Source organism: Nuphar pumila, chromosome 5, assembly GCF_984573655.1.
Source record: "Nuphar pumila chromosome 5, dmNupPumi1.hap1.1, whole genome shotgun sequence".
In the NCBI taxonomy this organism is placed as follows: Eukaryota; Viridiplantae; Streptophyta; class Magnoliopsida; order Nymphaeales; family Nymphaeaceae; genus Nuphar; species Nuphar pumila.
In genome coordinates this window covers 124,446,179-124,460,118 of record NC_143253.1, presented here as the reverse complement: position 1 = coordinate 124,460,118, position 13,940 = coordinate 124,446,179, and the positions used below count along the sequence as shown (strand labels likewise).

General features: G+C 34.7%; 1 protein-coding gene across 2 annotated transcripts in view; it reads left to right on the top strand.

The window, feature by feature from the left end:
• LOC149838530 (uncharacterized) overlaps positions 1 to 13,940 on the top strand; it is a 14,648-nt gene extending 708 nt beyond the window's left edge. Inside the window, exons 2-7 of one of the 2 annotated variants that reach the window (XM_090006653.1) lie at positions 58 to 212; positions 1,436 to 1,615; positions 7,720 to 7,822; positions 8,698 to 8,827; positions 8,920 to 8,985; positions 13,565 to 13,940. In XM_090006653.1, the coding sequence (XP_089862779.1) occupies positions 7,785 to 7,822; positions 8,698 to 8,827; positions 8,920 to 8,985; positions 13,565 to 13,624 (294 nt within the window). In that variant the 5' untranslated portion in view covers positions 58 to 212; positions 1,436 to 1,615; positions 7,720 to 7,784 and the 3' untranslated portion in view covers positions 13,625 to 13,940. Of the gene's footprint in view, positions 1 to 57; positions 213 to 1,435; positions 1,616 to 7,719; positions 7,823 to 8,697; positions 8,828 to 8,919; positions 8,986 to 13,564 lie in introns of those variants that run through there. The other variant, XM_090006652.1, reaches the window with a different exon arrangement.

Below are 13,940 nucleotides of genomic sequence, written 5' to 3'. Positions count from 1 at the left end.
GTTCTAATATTTATCATCGTCTCTCTTGCCCTCATAATCTCATGTGCTCTGATTTAGGGCTCGTTCTCTCTTGTAAACCCTTACGCTGATCATCGAAAGCTCCTTCCTATTGTTGCCGCTCGTTCAAATATAGTTGTAGTGACAGGAATCAAAGTCGGATCCGATCAAACAAGTGGGAAGAGGGTTCAGCTGCGTGAGATCCTAATGAATAGGTACTTTCTTATCCCATAAAGTAATTTGTTTGTCCTAATTAATCTTTCACCCTTCTTTTTCTAATTTTCTTTGCCTCTGTTGTTTGTTTTGTTTTTCTGTATATATGTACCTTACCTTGTGAGGGTTAGTTGTTCCTTTGTTAATTGGTAGATTGTTGCCTTCAAAAATTCAAAAAACTTTTGCTTCAAACCTCCTCTTTCTAAAGAATGTTGAAGTAAATACAATTCAGAGTGTTTTCTTGGCATTCTTTATTTCCCTTGCATTTCTTTAAGGCTTAGTTTTAATTTGCCTTACATTATTGTTTGTGCAGTTAGTTACCTATATCTGCTCTTTCTTAATATCTGGCTGATCCCTACTATCCCAGACACTTAGACAACTCATAAGTTTGAATCACGGGCAAATATGTGTACTAATTTAGACTTTGATTCTCTTCATGTTTTGTTAGGTCTGAAGCTAAATAAATTTAGCTTATGAACTTTTCTATTCATTATAGTAGCATGGTTGCCAATACTTGTAGCTAGATTTGAACATTTGAGTGCTATCCTGTCATCACTTTTTCTATGTTAAGAACCCTTTTCTCATTTCTCTAATTTGTACATTTTAATTTCCTCTTTTTACTATAATAAGCATGCAGTTGAAGTTACAAACTAGATAAGGGTTTTCTATTGTGTGAACTTTCAAGTGTTCAGCTATCTAATATATACCCAGATTTACTGATGAAATAGCAAATAATATATTAATTTAAAAATAAAAAATGGATGATGGGATTGTGGTGGATTTGGTGGATAAAAGTAGTTAAGGAAAGAATTAATCTTGTTTTTGCCATTGGATAATGGAATAGTACATAAACGCATTAACTATGTATAAGAATTAATCTTTTTTTCTTTTTTTTGAGAAGAATATAAACTGCTGCACTCAAATAGCAAAGCAAGCATATTCTCATTAAGATGCTGTAATTTTTTGCAACTCCACCCTTTTCAACACGCCTCCAAGCCTAGGTTGTAAGTAACTCAGCCAGGCTACTGATTTCACTGTATCTGCCTCTGTCTTGGACGATTGGTGAAGCCAGCTCGATTTGCTAATTGGGTTGGTTTCTTGGGATGTTTTGTCAGCATCTCAGAATTTGAAGGGAGTTGCTATAATTACTTTTGTCATTTACATGTATAAAACGTTTCCTGACTATAAAATTTGTTGTGAGCCCTTTTTTCTTAATGAATTATAGGTAATGCATTGGCTGGCATGAGACAAGCAAAGTTGATCAAATGGTACATAGAGCAGAAAAATGCCAAAGGGGCCTTCAGTAGTCTTGAGGAAGTGGTTGAGGAATATAAATGTCTCAGAGCTATACTCCAGTGTACATCAATGTTGGTGATGGGGGAAATCTAGAAGGATTAGCAACCAAGTAAGTTCGTACTATGAAACTATACTTGTGTAGCAATCTTCTAATACTTCTTTGTGCTCGACACCAAGTAAGTTATTCAAGCAACAATTTTCATTCTGTTTTTTTTTGGTATTTTCCAAAAAAAATTTGTTTTTTGATATTTTTTTAATTAGTTAGCTTAATATTCTTCTCCTATTTGTTTTTTTAATCTAGGTTCCAAGTTTGCCACCTTTTTTGTATTTCTTTTTTATAATGTGTGGTTGGATTTTATGTTTATTTGATTTATTCCTTAAATTCTACTATCAATGTCTGGTCTTTTGTATTTAATGGCCCTTTTACAGTTTAATATGCTTCTTACCTAGTTTTTATGAAGAATCTTTGCAAACAATCAAGTTTTCAAATAACTTGATACTACACAAAATAAATGCACAGTGTTTATAAGCTTTACACCACAAAAGAAGTGCAATAAATGCACAGTGTTTATAAGCTTAAGGAGACAAAACTCCTTAATGTAATACACATTTTTAATGGGCTCAAGTAGCCCTTATTTATAAGGCAAACTTAAAGAGTCATTGGGCTATTCCCAACAGCTCTTATTAGAGACGTTGGGAATCAGCCCACTCTTATTAGAGACGTTGGGAATCAGCCCAACGTCTCTCTTTTTAAACTGTGTACAATAGTTAGTGGCTGACTGTTGTACAGTGACACTATCAGCAGTACAGAAATATTACATAAAAAGAACAAAAAATAAGAAATGAAAATTTTCAAAAATAAGAAAAATTAAAAAGGAGGAATTACAATCATATTAAAAAATATGAATATGTGTAAAATGTAGAAATAACTAAAATACCCCTACAACTAATACAAGAAAGAAATATATATTATATATAAGTAGATGGATACATGTACATATATATGAAATATAGATGTATATGTATCTTATTATATATATAAAATATAGAGAGAGAGAGAGAGAGAAAATATAGTCTTATGAATTACAATTTAACACCCCCCCTCAAACTTAGGGCATAATGACCGAAAGTTTGCCAAGAAGGAAGTTTAATCGCGGAGAGCAGATTTGGTGAAGAAATCTGTCAGCTGATATTCTGAAGTTACATATTAAAGATCTATGACTCCTTTCAGATACGCTTCTCATACATAGTGGCAGTTCATCTCGATGTGTTTGGTTCGCTCATGAAATGTGTGGTTTTTGGCAATATAAATTGCACTCTTGTTATCACAGTATAGCTTGGTGGGTCCTTCTACATTAATCCTCATATCTTTTAGTAGCTGATGAATCCATACAATCTCCATGGTAGTAGTTGTCATGGCTCGATATTCAGCTTTAGTAGAGGATAATGATACCTTTTGTTGTTTCTTACATCTCCATGAGATTAGTGAGTCTCCTAAAAACACACAAAAGCCAGTGGTGGAGTTACGGTTATTTGGATCACCTCCCCAATCAGAGTCAGTATAAACTATTAAATTTAATTCAGAGGAAGAGGATAAAAATACTCCTTTATTCAACGATTTCTTTATGTATCTGATAATCCGCATAATTGCACTCATATGAACGGATGTTGGTGCATGTTGAAATTGGCTGGCAGTATGAACTGCATGTAAAATATCTGGTCTAGTAATACTCAGATACATCAAGGAGCCTACATGCTGTCTGTAGGAAGTGGGATCTTTGATAAGAATTTTATCATCAATTTTCATTTTGGTTTCTACTATAACAGGAGTTTCACAACTTTTATCATCTGTAATACCTGATCTGTCAAGAATCTCAGAAGCAAGTTTAGTTTGAGATAAAAAATAACCTCTATGTGAGTATGCAACTTCAATTCCCAGAAAGTAGGTTAGAAATCCTAAGTCAGACATTTCAAATTTTTCTTTTAAAATAGATTTTATGCTCTTAATTCTTTTAGAATCGCTTCCGGTTATTAGCATATCATCGACATATAGCAGCAATATTACTATTCCTGCGTTGGATTTTCTGACAAATAAAGCGGTGTCAGTAAAACATGAGGAGAAACCATTTTTCAACATTACAGAGTTAAATTTGTCATACAAAGCCTTGGGGGCTTGTTTTAGTCCATAAAGTGCTTTCTGGAGATGAAGTACTTTTCCTTTAGGAGTCTTCATTCCTGGAGGAGCATTCATATACACTTCTTCATTAAGATTGTCATTTAAAAAGGTGTTTTTAACATCTATTTGGTAGATGTTCTATTTTTTAATAGAAGCGATGGTAATAAGGCATTTGACAGTAATCATTCGTGCAAAATGGGAAAATATTTTTTCATACTCAATCCTGTATTCTTGACTATATCGTTTGGCTACTAGACGAGCTTTATTTCTTTCAAGAGATCCATCGCTCTTGGTTTTGACCTTAAACACCCATTTACACCTTATGGTTTTCTTACCCTTAGGAAGATCTTGAAATTCCTGGGTCTTCGCTTTTCTGAGAGCTCTAAGTTCATTATCCATAGTTTCTATCCATTCAATACTTTTTTTGGCTTCTTCAAAGTTTTTAGGTTCTATATATGAGTGAATGGTACTAAGGCAAGCTTTATGTTTAGGTGTGAATGAATCATAAGAAATGAACCTAGAAGGAACTTTTCTATTTCTCTCAGTTCTTCATGGATTTTCCTCATTTGAAGAGGTAGTTCCACTAGATTCGTTATATTTTTTTATTGCACTTTTAAAACTATTTTTATCTCTATGGGAATATGTGATAGGATCTCTAGATGTTCCTTCATCAATATGTTGATAGGTAAGTGGGTGTAATAAAGAGTTATTTTCCTCAACTTCATTATCACTAGAGTCATTATGTGGGAACTCATCATCACTAGCATCATCATTTCTAGATAATAACTCAAATAAAATGGAATAATCCATATTTTCTTCATAAGGTTCACATCTTTCAAAACCGTTAACATTTTCCAGAAAACTCACATTTTTGGACACATATAATTTATCGTTTTTAATATCGTAACATCGAAACCCCTATTGAGTTTTGGAGTAACCAAGAAAAGCACATGTGATAGCTTTTGGTGAAAGCTTGTCATTCTTGTCCGTAAAAACAAAACATTTGCATCCAAAAAATCTTAACCTATTATAATCAGGTTCTTTTGTGTACAACTTTTCAAAGGGCAAAATTTTGTTTAAATTTTTTGATGGAAGCCGGTTTATGAGATAGACAGATGTGAGAGTTGCCTCGGCCCAAAAAAAAATCGTATATTTTGCAAAATGAGAAGGGTTCGAGTAGTTTCAATAATATGTCTATGTTTTTTTTCAGCTAATTCATTTTGTTGAGGTGTTTTCGGACAAGGTTTTTGATGGAAAATACCATAACTCTCAAGATATCTTTTGAATTCATTTGATAGGTATTCTCCTCCAGAGTCAGTTCTAAGAATTTTCAAGTCACCATTAAATTGGTTTTTGATCATCATATGATATGTTTTGAATGTCGTAAATACCCCATGTTTGTGCTTAAGAAAAAATATCCAACAATATCTAGTGTAATTGTCAACAAAAATCACATAATACGAAAACCCCCCTTTTGATAAAACAGGTGTCGGTCCCCCATACGTCCGAATGGACAATTTCAAATGGTCTTGTTGTAAACATAGATCTTTGATTAAAAGATAAACTTTTCATCTTTCGAAGAGTACAATCATTACAAGTGAAATCACTTTTACAAAGATGTTTAACAAAAGGTAAATAAGAAATTTTAACAATATTGGAATGCCCAAGACTTTTATGTCATACATTAATATCGTTATGTTGGACAACATTACAAAAAGGGTTTTTTGGAATTTGAAGGAAGTCGACATAGTATAGATCTTTCTTCCTAGAGCCTTCCCCAATCAACCTCCCGGACTGATGATCCTGTATCCAACATTTATCAGATGAGAATTTTATATCACATCCATGGTCCGAGAGTTGAGAGACCGAAAGAAAATTTAAGTTTAATTTTGGTATAAATCTAATTTTGGGGATAAAAAAACCTTGTTTTTCAAAATTCCCAATTCTTTTGATTTTAAGAAAAGTTTCATCCGCGATTGAAACAAAGGATGGAGATGAATTTTTTTAATATTCAGAAAAGGAACAAATACTTGGAGACATATGAAAGGAGGCACCCGAATCTAAGAGCCAATAAGTCTTACCGGGAGGAGAGAAAGTTGACATGGCAGCTTCGGAAATTGCCCCCTTGAGAAGAGGTTGAAGCGCTTCCACAATTTGATGTAAAGAGAGAGCTCCATTGGAAGAAGATGAACTTTCTTTCTTTTGGGGTTGAGATGTGGTAGTCATGGCTAGCAACTTCTTTCATTTTGGACAAACTGGTTTGATGTGCCCCGGTTTCTTACAAAAGTGGCACACAATTTTGCTATAATCTCTTTTTTCGCCTTGCCCACTATTTTTTCTTGCTCCTTAATTTTGATTTTTGAAGTGGGGAGGTTTGTAGGTTCTCAAATTGTTTTTCGGTCTTGAAACGACATTAACACCTTCACATTCTTCTTGGTTGGAAGGTGTAGCAAGAACACTTGGTTATTTTTGCTTATACTCATACGAGTCTCTTCCCCACTTAATTTACTAATTACATCTTCAAGAGAAGGGGAAGTAAAAGCGGATAGAAGGGATGATCGTATTTGTTCAAATTCGGGTCTAAGCCCATTTAGAAAGTTGAAAAAGCGATCATCTTCTAATTGTTTATGCCTAAGCTCAATGGCTTCACCACTCCATTTGGGCTCAAGCATGGCAAGCTCATCCCAAATAGAGGACAACTCCGCGAAATACTCTCTAATAGTCATTCCTCTTTGTTGGAGGGTCAAGGCTTTTTTTTGAAGATAGTACTTGTGGGACAAGTATCTTGAAGTGTACATTTTTTCAAGCCATGCTTGAGAGGCTTTTTTGAATTTGATAATGTTGGCATTGATTCTTGTTTCAATGGATGAGAAGATCCATGATAGGATTTTAAAATTTCTCATCTCCCATTCTTTATGTTTCTTACTATAGTCTTCAAGCGCTTTGATTCTCTCTTCACCTTCAAGAATCTTTATTTCTCCTCTTGCTACCAAAGTAATCATTGGTTCCGGTTTCGGTATTGAGCCTTGGACATATCCCCAAAGCCCTTTACCTTTGATATGTGCTTTCATATTACCGGCCCAAATATCATAATTTGAGCCATTGAGTTTGAACCCAAGAGAAAAGTGAGAGTCTTTTTCCCCCATTTTGAGAAGAAGGGAATATAGAGTGAAGAAGATCTTACCACAAGCGAGTATTTAGAGTTTACTTGATGTGGTATGATTCTTTCGATATATATTGCAAGTAGTCTACACGCCGAGGATCAAGAGAAAGGTAGGTGCATGCTTTTTGAAGCACACGATCTTCTTCAATAATCTTTACCACAAGCGAGTCTTTAGAGCTTACTTGATGTGGTATGATTCTTTCGATATATATTGCAAGTAGTCTACATGTCGAAGATCAAGAGAAAGGTAGGTGCATGCTTTTCGAGGCACACGATCTTCTTCAATAATCACCTTCCTTCAATAATTCTCAATGGCTTTGATACCATGTGAAGAATCCTTTCAAACAGTCAAGTTTTTACTACACAAAATAAATGCACAGTGTTTATAAGCTTAAGGAGACAAAACTCCTTAATGTAATACACATTTTTAATGGGCTCAGGTAGCCCTTATTTATAAGGCAAACTTAAAGAGTCGTTAGCCCAACGGCTCTTACTAGAGACGTTGGGAATCAGCCCAACGTCTCTCTTTTTAAACTGTGTACAACAGTAGGTGGACTGACTGTTGTACATTGTACACAGTCAGCTACTGACTGTGTACAGAAATATTACATAAAAAAACAAAAAACAAGAAATGAAAAATTACAAAAATAAGAAAAAATAAAAATGAGGAATTACAATCATATTCAAAAACATGAATATGCGTAAAATATAAAAATAACTAAAATACCCCTACAGCTAATACAAGAAAGAAATATATATTATATATAAAATATATATAGAAAAATACATTGTCTTATGAATTACAATTTAACAGATTTTTCCTCATCTATGTGTATCCACATAAATCGCATGAATTGAGTTATCTTGTTTCCAGGTATCATTGTCCCTCAGTATTTGATCCAGCTGAGAAATATATATTGCTGATAATCCCTGCTTTCAATGAGTAGCATAGACCTCCTGAAGATTGAGACCATGAGGTCAGATTTTGTTTACGCCTATGATGCACTTAGCTTTATCTGTTGCTTGTGCTTTTTTTTTCATTATTGAATTAATAATATCTCGACAAGGGAATTTCTTGTGATAATATAGGTTTAGTTGATAAATCTTGGGAAAAGCTCGGGAAAAACTCAGACCTTAAAAAACTTTAAAATTTAAAATTAGCAAAAATAAGAAAATAACATTATAATAAAATAGTACATATAATAAAAGAAATAAGTAAAAAATATAAAATTGTAACCAAATTAAAGGTTAAAAAATAAAATAGAGTCTCCAATCCACATTGACTTGTATGAATGAACCAACTTAGCACCACCCGCACCCAAATTACAAGTGACTTGAGCCTACTAAGGCACAATATGAATCCAAGTAGAGACATATGCACTTTAATGCCACTATATGATTCAAAAATGCTTCAGCATTGCAATGGAGCTAAAACTAAAAACAACCTCTGTGGCAGGATTTACCAGGTACAATTCAACATGACCCTAGCCTGTTCTGTGTTCCTGAACAAACGTTCCAGCCTGAATTTATGTCCTTGTTGATGAAAACTTCATGCTAACGTTGTTGATTCTAAGGTTCTAAAATTAATTGAAAAAGTAGATGATCCTGGATCCTCAAATCAAATGAGTAGTTTTAATTTTTTCATGGACCCGGAGTATGTCCATTTTCTTGTAAGATTAAAAGTTGACCATTTTCTTTGAACTAGCTAGATATTTTCAAGAAAACAGGCATTATTTATACTTCTTTTGACTGATATTTGTTTGCCATTTCTTAATGAGCTAGTTCTCTTACCTCTTTTCTTTTTATAGTTGACAATCACTTCTTTCTTTTTTATTGGCTTTGATCTTTTCAGGTTTGAGCCTAGAACAATGACAGAAAAAAATGATGTATACAGCATTGGGATATTTCTTTTAGAGTTCATAACAGGCCAAGTAGCTTCAGATTTGCGACCGTCAGGATCTGGTCAAGGCCTCAACCAATGGGTAATTATATAATCTTTTTGATTTGTCGAATATGGACTGCTTGATTGCTTTGAATTTTGATTTGTTGAGTTAATCCTATTCCTCTCATGCAGGTCGGGATGGCTGCCACATTGGCTTCAGTTTGTTCAATTGACTATAGGATTTTTCTTCCTCTCATGGTAAATTCTTGCTTCAGAGCTTTGCAATTACTGAGTGATCTTTTTGAAATACATTAAGCTCTTGAAGGGGATGCCTAACACCCCAATTTTTGAAACTGAAATTTTAGACAAAAGAATACAGCTAAAACTCTTTTTTAGTTCGGTTCAAACCTTGGGTGGGTTACAATTTTCGACACTCACTTGTAAGATTAGAATAACTAAATCAAACCATCATTAGCATTAAACGAATCAAATAATAGTCTAAAAAACTATCAGAGTTTACAGGACTTAATAACATAATCAAATAATAAAATATCAAGTTCTATCAACAGCCTTAAAAAATTACGACTCTCTTGGCGCTACCTTGAGCCTCCTTCCATTACCTTGCAGCTTACTTGTTACTTGAAATATTAAAAGTAGAGGCATAAGTCCACTGTCTCGGTAGGTTTTACTAAAACACGTGAACACAAATATATTTCAATCACAAAAATAAGCATTGGCACATTTTCTGATAATATCTAAATCATGAAATAGCTATGTTGCATATCAAAAATAAACATAATTTACATTTACACAATCAATCATGCTTGCATTCATAATTTCAGAACAATTCATGCCACAATGTATCATACCAAGCTGAACATATTAATAATGATGTTCATGTTGGCAGTTGGCCCAGATGGTATACCTATCGAGGCTTGGAAATGCTTGGGAGAGAAAGGTTTAGAATGGTTGACAAATCTTTTTAACTTGATTTGGCGAACAAATAAGATGCCTAATGAGTGGAGGAAAAGTACTTTGGTGCCTTTATATAAGAATAAGGGTGATATACAAGATTGCACAAACTATCGTGGTATAAAACTCATGAGTCATACTATGAAACTTTGGGAGATGGTGATTGAGTCTAGGTTGAGGAAGGTTGTCATGATATCGGAGAATCAATTTGGTTTTATGCCTGGAAGATCAACTATGGAAGCTATACATCTTCTTAGACAACTTATTGAAAGATATAGAGAGAGGAACAAAGATTTGCATATGGTTTTTATTGATTTAGAGAAGGCATACGATAGAGTACCTAGGGACGTTCTCTGGTGGACAATGATGAAGAAAGGTGTTTCTCTCAAGTACATTAGTATAATTAAAGATATGTATGAAGGAGTAGTAACCAATGTCCGCACTTGTGAAGGGGTGACAACCAATTTTCCGATAACGGTTGGGTTACATCAAGAATCTGCTTTAAGCCCTTTTCTATTTGCGATAGTGATTGATGAGCTTACGAGATCAATTCAAGAAAATGTACCGTGGTATATGTTGTTTGCTGATGATATTGTTTTGATTGATGAGTCTAGAGCTGGGGTTAATGCTAAGTTAGAATTATGGAGACAGACATTGGAAGCTAGGGGTTTTAAGTTGAGTAAGAGTAAGACTGAATACATGGAATGTCGGTTTAGTAAGCAACGAAGTAGTGATGGGAGTGTAGTGAAGCTTGGTGAGCAAGAAATACCGGTGAATTATTATTTCAAATATTTGGGATCCATCATTCAAAAGTATGGAGAAATTGATGGAGATGTAAATCATAGGATAAAGGTTGGGTGGATGAAATGGAAAAGTGCAACTGGAGTGCTGTGCGATCGTAGAATGCCATTGCGGTTGAAGGGAAAGTTTTATAGGACGACTATTAGGCCCGCTTTACTATATGGTACGGAATGTTGGGCTGCCAAGAGACATCATATTCAAAAAATGAGTGTAGCTGAGATGCGGATGCTTAGATGGATGTGTGGAAATACAATAAAAGATAAGATTCGGAACGAAGAAGAAGGTAGGTGTTGCACCCATTGAAAATAAGATGCGAGAGAATCGTTTACGGTGGTTTGGGCATATTCGGCGAAGGCCTAATGATGCTCCAGTTAGAAGGTTGGAGAAATGGGAAAATATATTAGTTAAAAGAGGTCGGGGTAGGCCTAGGAAGACTTGGATGGAGGTGATAGGAAAGGATATGAATGCTTTGAACCTCACCGAGGACATGGCATTGGATAGAAATGATTGGAGGAAAAGGATTCATGTGGAAGACCCAAAATGAATTTCTTTTTTTGGTTCATATCGCTGACCCCAATTGTTTTGGGATGAAGGCGTAGTTGTTGTTGTTGTTGTTTGTTGTTTGATGTTTGCTCTACATGCCAAATAGGTAAACAATATTAATTGCATTTCTTTTGCATTTCTTATGATAATCTTGAGCCATTATAAATTATATTTTTTGATGTTTGTGGACCAACCACAGTTCCAGGTGAAAATGGTTATAGATATTACATAATATTTTTTTATGCATTTTCAAGATATTCTTGGCTCTACATGATGAGCTATAAATCTGATGTTGCTAATATTTTAGAAGGTTCAAAGTTTTACTTGAAAAATTGGATGGAAAGAAGATTGAATATTTGCATAAGGATGTTGGTGGTGAGTATTGTGTTCTTGATCCTTTCTTAATAGAGTGTTGTATTGGTCATCGTGTTGTGTTTTCACACATGTAAACAAAGTGGTATGTTTGAGCAAAAGTATAGACATGTCGATAGAAGCCTGAGACTTATGGCTCATGAGAGTGTTCTCCAAAAATTCTAAACGTATGCCTATTATATTGTTATTTACCTCATTAATAGGTTGCCTGCACCAAATCTAAAGTTTAGATGTCCTCTTGAGATTCTTTTTAAAAGAGACCTGACTGGAAATTTCTCAAAACCTTTGGGTGTGTGTGTTATCCTAACCTTAGACCTTATCAAGAGGAAAAACAAAAATCGTCCAGTCAGGTTGATTCTCCTATGTGTGTGTCTATCGATCCAAAACCTGTGATACCCATGGTGACCGATCCTTATCCTGAGCCTGTCTCACCGATTAATGAAGAGGAGTCTGATTCATCTCATGACTCTGCTCCTAGCTCACCTAATATTGATCCTATTATTGATCTCGAATAACTACCTGAAGTGTCTGAACAAAATCATAATGGCACTTTCACACTCGTTCCACAAAGGACCCATCGTATGGTTACCCGTATTCAAGATGGGACTCTTAAGCCCAAGGTTTATCAACTAAATACTCTCTTACCATAAGGATGTTGGTGGTGAGTATTGTGTTCTTGATCCTTTCTTAATAGAGTGTTGTATTGGTCATCGTGTTGTGTTTTCACACATGTAAACAAAGTGGTATGTTTGAGCAAAAGTATAGACATGTCGATAGAAGCCTGAGACTTATGGCTCATGAGAGTGTTCTCCAAAAATTCTAAACGTATGCCTATTATATTGTTATTTACCTCATTAATAGGTTGCCTGCACCAAATCTAAAGTTTAGATGTCCTCTTGAGATTCTTTTTAAAAGAGACCTGACTGGAAATTTCTCAAAACCTTTGGGTGTGTGTGTTATCCTAACCTTAGACCTTATCAAGAGGAAAAACAAAAATCGTCCAGTCAGGTTGATTCTCCTATGTGTGTGTCTATCGATCCAAAACCTGTGATACCCATGGTGACCGATCCTTATTCCGAGCCTGTCTCACCGATTAATGAAGAGGAGTCTGATTCATCTCATGACTCTGCTCCTAGCTCACCTAATATTGATCCTATTATTGATCTCGAATAACTACCTGAAGTGTCTGAACAAAATCATAATGGCACTTTCACACTCGTTCCACAAAGGACCCATCGTATGGTTACCCGTATTCAAGATGGGACTCTTAAGCCCAAGGTTTATCAACTAAATACTCTCTTACCATAGCCTTGTTAAGTGAGCTTACTCGTGATCAAGAACCCTCTACATATAAACAGGCAAACAAAGACCCTAGATGGCAATAAGCTATGCAAGAAAAATGTGGTGCTCTTATCATAAATAACAACTGCCAACTTGTTCCTCAGTATGACTCTCACACCCTGGTAAGTTGTAAGTTGGTCTATACTATCAAAAAGAGAGTTGATGAAACCCTTAAATGATATAAAGCCCATTTGGTTGTCAAGTATTTTCATTAAGGATTAGATTTCTTTGAGACCTTTAGTCCAGTTGTCAAACTAACTGTCATTCACCGTTATATTGTCTATTGCCTTGAGTGCAAGATGGTTGTACAGGCAACTTGATGTCAATAATGTATTCCTTAATGAAACTTTAGAAGATGATGTGTATATGATCCAGCTACTTGGTTTTGAAGATCCACAGTTTTCTAGCTATATTTGCAAACTTAATAAATCCCTTTATGGTTTAAAATAGGTTGGGTTCCAAGAGTTGAGTAACGCTCTTGTTAGGAGAGGCTTCGTTAGTTCTAAAAATTGATCCCTCGTTATTTATTTTTTATAGAGATAAATTATAAATTTTTATCTTGGTTTACGTTGATGATATTTTAGTCGCCAGAAATTGTCAATCTGGTCACTTCTATTGGGAAACAATTTTCTCTTAAAGATCTCGGCAGGTTATATTATTTTCTTGGCATAGAAGCAATATATGCTCAGCAAGGTCTATTTCTTTCACAGAGTAAATATATTTTTGATCTAATTATGTGATCTAATATGTTGGATGCTAAATCTATATCTATGCCCATGTCTGCCTCACTCAAGCTTTTTGCGTGCAGAATTTGATAATCAAACTCTCTACAGAAGTATTGTTGGAGCTCTGCAATATGTTACTCTGACAAAGCTGGATATTGCTTTCATGTGAATAAAGCATGCCAATTTATGCTTCGTCCAACCGTTGAACAGTGAGCAGCAGTTAAAGGCATCCTGTCAATATAGATTGTTAGTAACACCATCAAAATCTCATGGTATCTCAGTTTAATCTGATGTTGACTGGGCAGAATGCCTGGATGATCATAAGTCAACCTCTAGCTATGCAGTTTACCTAGGTCTAAACCTTGTGTCTTGGAGTTTTATAAAGCAACATATTGTATTTTGCTCAATATAGAGCTATTGTAAATGTTGTAATAGAAATTACATGGGTTCAGTTTCTTC